At 44.8% G+C, this 11,524-nt stretch overlaps 1 protein-coding gene across 1 annotated transcript; it reads right to left on the minus strand.

Moving 5' to 3' along the window:
• Positions 1-842: 842 nt before the first annotated feature.
• On the minus strand, positions 843-9,999 carry LOC137658151 (transmembrane protein 242). The gene is made up of 2 exons (XM_068392837.1): positions 9,764-9,999; positions 843-1,060 (listed from the first exon to the last, which is right to left on the minus strand). Exons 1-2 carry the CDS (start codon positions 9,947-9,949, stop codon positions 899-901), a joined length of 348 nt encoding a protein of 115 aa, XP_068248938.1. The 5' UTR covers positions 9,950-9,999; the 3' UTR covers positions 843-898.
• Between the last annotated feature and the right edge of the window lie 1,525 nt (positions 10,000-11,524).

Here is an 11,524-nt window from a genome sequence, read left to right on the forward strand (position 1 = left end):
AAAAAAAAAAGGCCCAAAAATTCATAGTGATGTTAGTTACACTGTCTTGATGACCTGCCAAACAAGGACAACTCTCCAGAGGAACATATTATGAATAATTTTTTTTTTCTGCAAGTATAAAACCTGATTTTATATGAATATTTTTGTTATTAGTGCGAGTTGTCACTAAACTAGCCTACCAATACATTACCTAAAGTAATGATCCATAGGTTCTATGCCATATCTATGTCAGTATAATAACGATACACAGTAACACTATTAAATCTGCACTCTTTGGTGTAAATGCAACAGTTCCTCCTTTACTTAAACCAGATGGCTCAGTCACTCACTGTCCAAAGGAAAAGGCAACCATTTTGGCTGATGTGTTTGACAGTAAGCAGAGCGATGAAAAACTCGATTTTCCTCATTCCTGTTTTCCTGAGGCTAAACTAACTAGTTAGGTTTTTGGTCTTGTGATATTAAAACTCTCTTGATGGATCTTGTAACAATCTAGATTAATAAATTTAACCACCACTTGAAATTATGGGATTCAAAGGGTTAACCAAAATTAGTACTAAATTCATATGGAAAGGAAAACCGTGATCACTGGTAGCATACAGTAGTGTATAAATACAGTAATGTACACAAATAAAAAATTTCTCTGACAAAGCTGCAACAGCATGCATTAGGAATGGCTGTAAAGAAGTTTGCATTAATTAAAGAATACAGTAATACTTTGAGCTTCTTGTGAAATAATTGATATTATTATGTTATTTTAATCATTAGGATTAATCTTATGCCATAATTACTCTGTATGGAGGTCAGCAAATACTTTTAAAGAGGATCTTGGGTTTAAAAACAGCTTCTTATATAAAATTTTATTTACAATAGATTACAACAGAAAAGGAGCAAGACTTTTCTAGGTATCTGCTGAGTCTTTTTTAATCTTCTTTTTTGCATCTTCGTCAATCAAATACTGGAGGAGGTCGGTTAGTCCTTCAAATTCTGTTCTACTTTGGGGTGGATCATTCTTAGGTATCTTGGGCAAAATGCTGCCAGCCTTCATCCTGAATTCCTGAAGCTGTAATGAGATGCAAACAATACAGAATGAGGGTAGAAATAACATTGTATGGGATCTCTTTGATCAATAAAGAACAATTGTTTGAACCAAACAAAAGCTGTATACACACTTCCACTTACTACAGTAACAAGTTAAAACTTAAAATAATAAAAACGAATTACATATTTCTGCTATATGAATGATGAAGAAAACTAAGTATCACAAACTTCTTGAATTACATTAACCTTTAGGATGCTGAAAGGATTTACCAATAGCATACCCCATACACTGAAAAATAAAACGGATTTTAAAATCATAAAATTTCTTACTCCTATACTCACCTAATGTTCATATTACTGTTTCTTCAGAAACCCAGTTTATCAACATTTACCCCTAAAATAAAATAGTTTTCTTTTCTTTTAAAAGATACATGTCTCTTGTAAAGTAATGAGACACTCCAGCAGTTAATGATAAGAAGCCTTTGTTATTTCCATTTCAAAGTTGAACTCTTCCCTATCCTCTTGACATCACAAATAAGGAGGATGGGCATGTATATGAACATCAGGTGAGAATAGAAATATAAAATGTTATCTTTAAAATTCTGTTTATTTTCATGAACCTCCCCTGATGTTCATATCGCTGAATCTCCCAATCTCACGAAGGACAGATGTCAATAAAGGAGAGATATGAAAATCATAAATTAAAAAAGTTCATATTGCTGAATCTACCAATTTCATGGAGGACAGATGTTAATGAAGGAGAGATCCAAAAATTATAAATAAAAAAAAGTATAAAATGACAAATTCTAGAATAAACGGATCTAGATTAATGGTAACAAACTATCCTTGAAATACAGGACTCCAGATAGTTTTCCTAAAGATATTTGAAAAAAAAAATTATATATCAACTGAACTTAAAAAATCTAAAGAATCACATCACACAGCAGCCACTATAGGACCTAGAAACCAGCTTGTGCTAAAACATATACAGTATCCATAGTAAAGAATGAAGGTTTGTGTTTGCTTTGAAATAAATAAACAAACTAGTATCTTTTGATACAAATAAAGGTAGGCTGTCTTTTAGAGCCTACTAAAGACAATCAAGAGGGTTTTATAAAGACTCCAGGTTCTAATAATGTGATGAATACAGTTGTCTCCAGAAGGTAAGATCAGCATGGATGGGTTCGGATGAATCCCCTTTGAATAGGTTGTCTGACCAGATTGCTTTACTTCTTGGGCACTCTAACAGAAGCCACAGATCTGCGGGCCATTTCCCCTGTGGCCAAAACGGGTCTATATGAAGGGATTCTGAGTTGGTTTCACCTGCTTAATCATGGCAAATGATGGGAAAGTATAAAGGTCTAGACTAATCTAGTATGTAACAGGGCATCTACCTTTTATGCTACAGGATACAGAATAGAAACACAAAACACCTTTATCTTTCCTCAGTGCTACTGGTATGAGGAGGGATGGGAATCCCTGGAGGCTAGCCAGTTATTCTTCAAACTATATTTGAAGAGATCCCTGGTGAAGGTGAGGTTTGAGGCACGAGCTTCTCCAGTGAAGAACGATGACTGAGAAGATTCCGCCCATGCCATGGAAATTATGTATGACAGAACGGATGTACTACATCCTTAAACTTGCTAAATGCAATTGTCTGCCTGATCGAATCTCGCTGTTACCAGTATGCTTAATGATTCAACCTCGGCTTGGGTAAGAAATTACATTTTCCTTGATCACGATCCCCAGATCATAAAGTGAAAACTCAAACTCGATTCTGTCCCTACTGCATATGAAAAAGACCCGGATCACCCCTTGAGAGATACGTCCATAGTCAAACCTATCTCTTGAGGTAGACCTTACTACCCAGGTGAACATCTGAATGAACAACTGTGGAAAGTACCCAGTAAGGAGTCCACAGGCTTGAATTGGTACATCGAACCATACTGGGGAGAAGGGAGGTACACTACAATAATGGACTGATACATGGGTACTAAATGTACAAGTACTTAAGATCCACATAAAGCAAGAACTATTCCTCTGCTGGAATTCTTCAAGCAATCCCCTCCAACATCCATACTACCTCTGTTCATAAGGTTAAGGTTCTCTGGAATGTTGGAAAAACAGTTGAGTACTTTATTAGCAAAAGAGAGAGGGGGGGGGGGTGGACAAAGGGCTGACAAGGGTAGTAAGGACCTGTCCTGAAGAACGCGACACTACCAAAGGCTCAGCCCCCATACTTCTGCTGGTTTCCCGAAGGCAGGACAAGTAATCGCCCTGGGGTGAATGCTGCATAGCATAACCCTCTTCTTCGCTCCTTCTGCTGCCCCACTTCCTAGAATAAAACTGGTAGGGTAACTCCAAAGCACTGTATACCTTGGTTCCTTTCTGGAAGTTGTAAGTGGTCCTGCTAAGCACTCGGAAAGGCCCCGAGGCCTTCCTTGTGAACTATGCACCGAGATCCAAAGTAACAGAGACACTTCTGAGGAAACTTCCCTGAGAATGGGGTGCCCCAAGCAGCACCAGGAATGGCTCAGTCCTTTGAAAGACACCTGAGTGCAGCCCAAAGACAGAGAACTCCCTCCCAAGGACAAATTCACGGAATACTTCCTCTGTCTCACCCTTGGTGTAAAGGCATCAGTCAGAAGTACTAATCTGGGATTGTCTGTCTCCTTCGGCTTTAGAGATAAGACAAAATCTGAGCGCTCTCTTACCCAGCCTATTGTTCCACGGTCAGATTAACCACGTAATTGGGAACTGAGGACACCCCTGGAAAGGCCAGTGACAGTGGGGAAAACATTCACGAAACTGACACGGCAGGTATGGAAGGATTACTCATACTATTTCTCTGTTAGACGGAGCGGAAGGCTGATCCGGCCCCATGCCTCACAGGGAGAAGATCCCTCCACTGGCAACTCTTGGTCTTCTAATGTGCACCCGTGCTTAAAGAAAACTTCAAATGGTGCCATCCTCTCAACTTGCTCTACCTCAGTATTGCAAGTTGAGAGAGGAACAGGAGTCAAATGTCCCAGCAGAAGGAGAAATGGAGAATGCCAAATCTCTTTTATCAACTGGAGGGCAACAAGTGTCTGGGGCCATACTGTAACTCCTGGTCGCCACCTTGTTACTGGATAGCTGAGAAACTTGATCCACAATGCCTGGGGATGCAATGGAGGGGGAAGTGACACAGAGTCATGGCCTAGCCATGTGCATTGGTCCCAAGGGCCCACAAACAGAGCTTCACCCAGTACCATGGACCTGCCCCATGTATCGGCCTTGGAAGGTCAAAACACAGAGCCAACAACAGGTAGCGCAGAACCCAGTCACAGCTACATGGCCTGAGGCTCAGACTCTTGGTCACTGCTCCAGCCAGTGGGGTTGACACGAAAGTCAAACAACCCATCCCATCTGGACATCAAGGAAGTCGGGGGACCCAAGTCCCTAACCTAGGGGGGTAAGGCATGGAACCATGAGCTCTTAGGTCTAGAGTGATGTCAGAGCCCAAGCGGTGAAATAAACCACTTATTCTAGAATCCTAAATGCCTTACACCTGTAAGGGGCCTATTAAGACTAATTACGGTACCTCAAAGAGAGCATTAAAAAAAGAGGAAGAGCTTGGTTGATTCAAGTGACCATCTTGAGCCTTGAGCAACTCTCTACGATCATTTTAAGAGAACACCGAGAATGCAATACGCTACAGAATCGGGATCCCACACAGGACTGCGATCTGCTACAGGTGTGCAAGCCTGGCTTGTGCGGTCCACCCCAATAGGTAAAGCACACTCAGAAGAGCATAAGCAGTCACACCTGCATGATCTGGGCAAGATGTGAATCTGGATTTTGCTACAATCTTGAATCTCGTTGCGAGCCTGGATTATAAAACATTGGGAAATCGTTCGTCTCAAGCAACACTAAGGTAAAAGGAAAGCTTTCACCTTTTGCGCTATGATCAAGTGTCATTGTGAGCCTGGGTCACAAGGCATTGAGAGACTGCTTGTTCCAAGCAAACTTCTCAAGTGTAAGGATAGCTTTCACCCTTAGCACTGCGATCCGAGGTGTTGAGAGATTGCTTGCTTGAATTTAAGCAAAACTCTCAGGTGAAAGGAAATCTCTCACTTTTGGCACTGCAATCCCAGCTTGCTGTGAGCCTGAATCACATTGCGAGCTTGGCCCACAAGGCAGTGAGACTTCGATTGCTTCAAGCAAAACTCTCAGGTGAAAGGAATCTTTCACTTTTGGCTCCGCTCATTAGTGTTGCCCTGGTTTAGGGTAGCGACAGCCTCTTCTAGTGTGCGGGGCCCTGAGTGCCGCCCGTCTGGTACATAGAACTTCTTTTGGGTTCTAAGACCCAGCAGGAGCTTGAAGGAGCCCTGGGCTCTCAAGGAGTTCTTCGGGCCCAACACAAAGCGATCTACATGCTCCATCCCCAGGGCAACGTCAGGAGCTAAGGGTAGGGTCAGTGATGGTTTTTGTTGGACAGGATTGTCAACCATCCTACCCAGACCTGACAGCCAAGCTTGTTCCAATGAAGGCTGAGGCTCGTCCAGCCTATGGTGGTGTCAAATTAGTGTCAGGACCTTTCTATATGATGAGACTTCATCCAGTGAGCACTCGCCTGTGTCCAGCAACTCTTCCACTATCTGCACCTCCGTGTTGGAAGCAACATCGAACACGGAGGGATCCGTGGGAGCGGAGGCATCCTTTCCCTCTTGGCGGGTTGGTGGCGAGCTGCCGAGGCGGGGGTAGCCGTCATGGGTCTACCCCCTCCCGGGGGAATCGGATGGCGCTGCTTGATGGTCGTGGCAGCGGCGTGCTCCGTAACTTAGAGGGAGCCGCTGCGATGAAGTGGCTGGGGGCCGAGCCGCTGGGTCTCATCCGCGGATGGAGCCGAACATTTGCCAGGTAGGGGTAACTGGAAGTGTGCCAACGGCTGCACCCGACGAGCGGGCGGAGCTGAAGAGACACTGGGCAAGGGTACGGAAGCGGCTCCAGCGGCCACCGAGGCAGGCACTGGAGCGGCAGCCGTCTTGCTCGACCCATGATGGTGGAGAGCCACTCTGACGAACTTCCTCCTCGAGGAACTCTTCTTCTTATACTTCCTTCTCGAGGACTTCGACCTCTTCCTGGCCGGGCTGGCGTGGGAGCTAGCTCTCCCCCTTCTGGACCTCCTCCGCCTCTTCCTGGAGTCCCGGCCGCTAAAGTCCTCCGACGAGAAAGAGCTGTAGGTCGAGAGGCTGTCTGAATCCTCTGACTCTATCATGAGCCTTCTAGGGGCCCTTGATCTGGATACCGGAGTAGAGGGTTCCATGAAGTCTGGCGGAAGCGTAGCTGAGGGCGCCAGGGTGTGCGGATAGCGGGTCAAGAGGCAAACCATCCCTCGAACTCTTCTTCCTGCCGCATAGGGGACCTGAAGGGCGTCCTAGGCGCTGTCCAAACAATGGAGTCGGGGTCCGAAGAACATGTGGGCCACCTTTCTTTGTCCCGACCACCCCCGGGAACCCGCTGAACCTGAAAAACGCTGCCACGATGGGGGGGGGGGGGGGTAGGCGCTGTTTCGGGCTTCCCCCACACCGGGTCTTCACTTGAGACGGGTCCTGCGGGCACCAGGCCTTCATCTACCACACAAACTTCCGCCACACTAGCAGACCCCCCACTCGTCTGCGTAGGCCCCTTATCAACAGATTCCCCGACATCAGACTCATGGGGAATGGCAATGGGCCGTTACCCCGCAATGGACTTACCTCGTCCCCTACTCTGGGTAGGGGAAGGTGAAGTAGAACCTCTCTCCGAAGACGCTGAGGGCGACGTTAGCGGCGAGGTGAGGCCCGCCTTCTTGGGAGATCTCTTGGGCGCCTTCTTCTACTTCTTGGCAAACAAGGCCCACTGAAGTTCAGGCCAGGACTCGCACTCCGGACACGTGGAGGAAGGGGAGCACTTATTCCCTCAACACGAGGAGCACAGAGTGTGCGAGTCGACATCTGGCTTGGAAAGCCAGGCCCCCGCAAGACTTACCAGCTTGGGGCCCGGGACAACGACGCTGGGATTCCATAATGATGGAAAGCGAACACGCAAGCAACATAAGAACACAAGGGAAAGGTGAGGAACACAACGGGAACACGTGGTGCACAAGGGATGAGGAACACAAAGTGACACGTGAAGCACAAGGGATGAGGAACACAAAGGAACGCGTGGTACACAAGGTGATCGGACGGGATAAGGGAGAGAGAGTGGCGAGATGATATCTACGCCGTGACCAGATGCTTACTGATGATCCAGACCTAGCAGCGCAGCCTCACGCGCTGACCCCGGGTCACCCCAGGGCGAGTATCCTTCCGCCCCGGAGCGCCCTGACAAGGTAAAGAGAGGGGGAACTACGCAAAATTCTTGGTTGGTTAATGAGGATATCCCAGATCCTCCTAAGAAAGTAGTTCGAGGTTAGTACTCCGTGTTGGAACAAACAAAAAATTAATCAAATAATACTATGGGCTCAAAGTTAATTTTGGGGAAATAGATACTCTTATACACACAATCAAGCTGTGTGAATCCTAATACTGTAGCTAAAAAATGATTGCCCCTCCCTGCTGATACCCATAAAGGACAATGTTTGTATTATGTTTAAAAACAACTCCAAGATAAATTACTATCCACACATAAAATTCATATTCTTGTATTGGAACTACTGTACTGTACATTAATAAATTTGTATGCCACATCATAAGATATTGATAATCAATTCTCTCACTCAACGGGCTCCCATTGCTAGAGTTCGTATCCCTCATACATACATACATATACCAAAGGCACTTCCCCCAATTTTGGGGGGTAGCCGACATCAACAAAGAAACAAAACAAAAAGGGGACCTCTACTCTCTACGTTCCTTCAGCCTAACCAGGGACTCAACCGAGTTCAGCTGGTACTGCTACGGCGCCACAGCCCAACCTCCCACATTATCCACCACAGATTAAGCTACATAATGCTGAATCCCCTACTGCTGCTACCTCCACAGTCATCTAAGGCACCGGAGGAAGCAGCAGGGCCTACCGGAACTGCGTCACAATCGCTCGCCATTCATTCCTATTTCTAGCACGCTCTCTTGCCTCTCTCACATCTATCCTCCTATCACCCAGAGCTTCCTTCACTCCATCCATCCACCCAAACCTTGGCCTTCCTCTTGTACTTTTCCCATCAACTCTTGCATTCATCACCTTCTTTAGCAGACAACCATTTTCCATTCTCTAAACATGGCCAAACCACCTCAACACATTCATATCCACTCTAGCTGCTAACTCATTTCTTACACCCGTTCTCTCCCTCACCACTTCGTTCCTAACCCTATCTACTCAAGATACACCAGCCATACTCCTTAGACACTTCATCTCAAACACATTCAATTTCTGTCTCTCCATCACTTTCATTCACCACAACTCCGATCCATACATCACAGTTGGTACAATCACTTTCTCATATAGAACTCTCTTTACATTCATGCCCAACCCCCTATTTTTTACTACTCCCTTAACTGCCCCCAACACTTTGCAACCTTCATTCACTCTCTGACGTACATCTGCTTCCACTCCACCATTTGCTGCAACAACAGACCCCAAGTACTTAAACTGATCCACCTCCTCAAGTAACTCTCCATTCAACATGACATTCAACCTTGCACCACCTTCCCTTCTCGTACATCTCATAACCTTACTCTTACCCACATTAACTCTAAACTTCCTTCTCTCACACACCCTTCCAAATTCTGTCACTAGTCGGTCAAGCTTCTCCTCTGTGTCTGCTACCAGTACAGTATCATCCGCAAACAACAACTGATTTACCTCCCATTCATGGTCATTCTCGCCTACCAGTTTTAATCCTCGTCCAAGCACTCGAGCATTCACCTCTCTCACCACTCCATCAACATACAAGTTAAACAACCACGGCGACATCACACATCCCTGTCTCAGCCCCACTCTCACCGGAAACCAATCACTCACTTCATTTCCTATTCTAACACATGCTTTACTACCTTTGTAGAAACTTTTCACTGATGCAACAACCTTCCACCAACTCCATATAACCTCATCACATTCCATATTGCTTCCCTATCAACTCTACCATATGCTTTCTCCAGATCCATAAACGCAACATACACCTCCGTACCTTTTGCTAAATATTTCTCGTATATCTGCCTAACTGTAAAAATCTGATTCATACAACCCCTACCTCTTCTAAAACCACCCTGTACTTCCAAGATTGCATTCTCTGTTTTATCCTTAATCCTATTAATCATTACTCTACCATACACTTTTCCAACTACACTCAACAAACTAATACCTCTTGAATTACAACACTCATGCACATCTCCCTTACCCTTATATAGTGGTACAATACATGCAGACCCAATCTACTGGTACCATTGACAACACAAAACACACATTAAACAATCTCACCAACCATTCAAGTACAGTCACACCCCCTTCCTTCAACATCTCAGCTTTCACACCATCCATACCAGATGCTTTTCCTACTCTCGTTTCATCTAGTGCTCTCCTCACTTCCTCTATTGCAATCTCTCTCTCATTCTCATCTCCCATCACTGGCACCTCAACACCTGCAACAGCAATTATATCCCTCATATGGTGGGGCAATTGTAGCTGAACCAATTCTCTAACTTTCGTAGATTTGTAAATCTATACTAAAACAAATTATGGAACAATTCATTACTGTACTTACATTTGATGCACCACTAAGCTTCCAAACTCCAAGGCAAAATAATGAGAAACCAGTAACAGCATAAAATGTTCCCCATCCAAGAGCACGCATTGCTAAAGCACCTCCGGCACTGTGCAAGTCTCTAGCTCCAATCATTCCTTTGTTAAACATTTCAGGGTCTTTCTTCTTAGCCATTCCTAGTGTCATCCCAAATCCACCGAGAATCGAGGCACCAGCAATGCCCGTAAGGAATGCTGCAGCTGTATGAAAATAAAGACACAAATATTCAAAATACAGAAGTTTATATAATTCAATCTTTTGAAATTTACAAACCACTACTTCCTCTACAAACAAAATACCTTTACACAGATTTTTGCCTTTTTGAATATACTTAGACACTCATTCTACAAAGGAAAAAGACCTCCCTATAGGTGTATTTTTTTCCTGGTTCCACAGGTTAACAGGTGAACTGTAGAGCTAATCAACACTCTCTGGACTCAGCTCTTTCCATTCCTAATCTCATTTTCATTATATTTGTGTGTGTAAACACTAGTATTATAATTCTGTAATATGAATGGGAGGTAAATCAGTTGTTGTTTGCGGATGATACTGTACCGGTAGCAGACACAGAAGAGAAGCTTGACCGACTAGTGACAGAATTTGGAAGGGTGTGTGAGAGAAGGAAGTTGAGAGTTAATGTGGGTAAGAGTAAGGTTATGAGATGTACGAGAAGGGAAGGTGGTGCAAGGTTGAATGTCATGTTGAATGGAGAGTTACTTGAGGAGGTGGATCAGTTTAAGTACTTGGGGTCTGTTGTTGCAGCAAATGGTGGAGTGGAAGCAGATGTACGTCAGGGAGTGAATGAAGGTTGCAAAGTGTTGGGGGCACTTAAGGGAGCAGTAAAAAATAGGGGGTTGGGCATGAATGTAAAGAGAGTTCTATATGAGAAAGTGATTGTACCAACTGTGATGTATGGATCGGAGTTGTGGTGAATGAAAGTGATGGAGAGACAGAAATTGAATGTGTTTGAGATGAAGTGTCTATGGAGTATGGCTGGTGTATCTCGAGTAGATAGGGTTAGGAACGAAGTGGTGAGGGAGAGAACGGGTGTAAGAAATGAGTTAGCGGCTAGAGTGGATATGAATGTGTTGAGGTGGTTTGGCCATGTTGAGAGAATGGAAAATGGTTGTCTGCTAAAGAAGGTGATGAATGCAAGAGTTGATGGGAGAAGTACAAGAGGAAGGCCAAGGTTTGGGTGGATGGATGGTGTGAAGAAAGCTCTGGGTGATAGGAGGATAGATGTGAGAGAAGCAAGAGAGCGTGCTAGAAATAGGAATGAATGGCGAGCGATTGTAACGCAGTTCCGGTAGGCCCTGCTGCTTCCTCCGGTGCCTTAGATGACCGCGGAGGTAGCAGCAGTAGGGGATTCAGCATTATGAAGCTTCATCTGAGGTGGATAATGTGGGAGGTTGGGCTGTGGTACCCTAGCAGTACCAGCTGAACTCGGTTGAGTCCCTGGTTAGGCCGAAGGAACGTAGAGAGTAGAGGTCCCCTTTTTGTTTTGTTTCATTGTTGATGTCGGCTACCCCCCAAAATTGGGGGAAGTGCCTTTGGTATATGTATGATGATGATGAAGGTTTTCATAGTGAGATCCCAGTTTTACATGTGTCGGGTCACACTAGGTGAGAGTAGTTCAATTTTTTTTGCAATTTTCTATGAGGATTTATGAATTTGGACTATATAGCCCAGTGTTGGAGCCAGGCAGAGTCCAAGTGCTACTGA

The sequence above is a fragment of the Palaemon carinicauda genome, chromosome 1, assembly GCF_036898095.1.
Source record: "Palaemon carinicauda isolate YSFRI2023 chromosome 1, ASM3689809v2, whole genome shotgun sequence".
In the NCBI taxonomy this organism is placed as follows: Eukaryota; Metazoa; Arthropoda; class Malacostraca; order Decapoda; family Palaemonidae; genus Palaemon; species Palaemon carinicauda.

Bases quoted from the DNA above. Each gene is read 5' to 3' on its own strand.
- LOC137658151 (XM_068392837.1), bottom strand. From the start codon at position 9,949: ATGACACTAGGAATGGCTAAGAAGAAAGACCCTGAAATGTTTAACAAA. The intron at 1,061-9,763 runs GTAAGTACAGTA...ATCTCATTACAG, and splicing joins AGCTTAGTGGTGCATCAAAT to CTTCAGGAATTCAGGATGAA.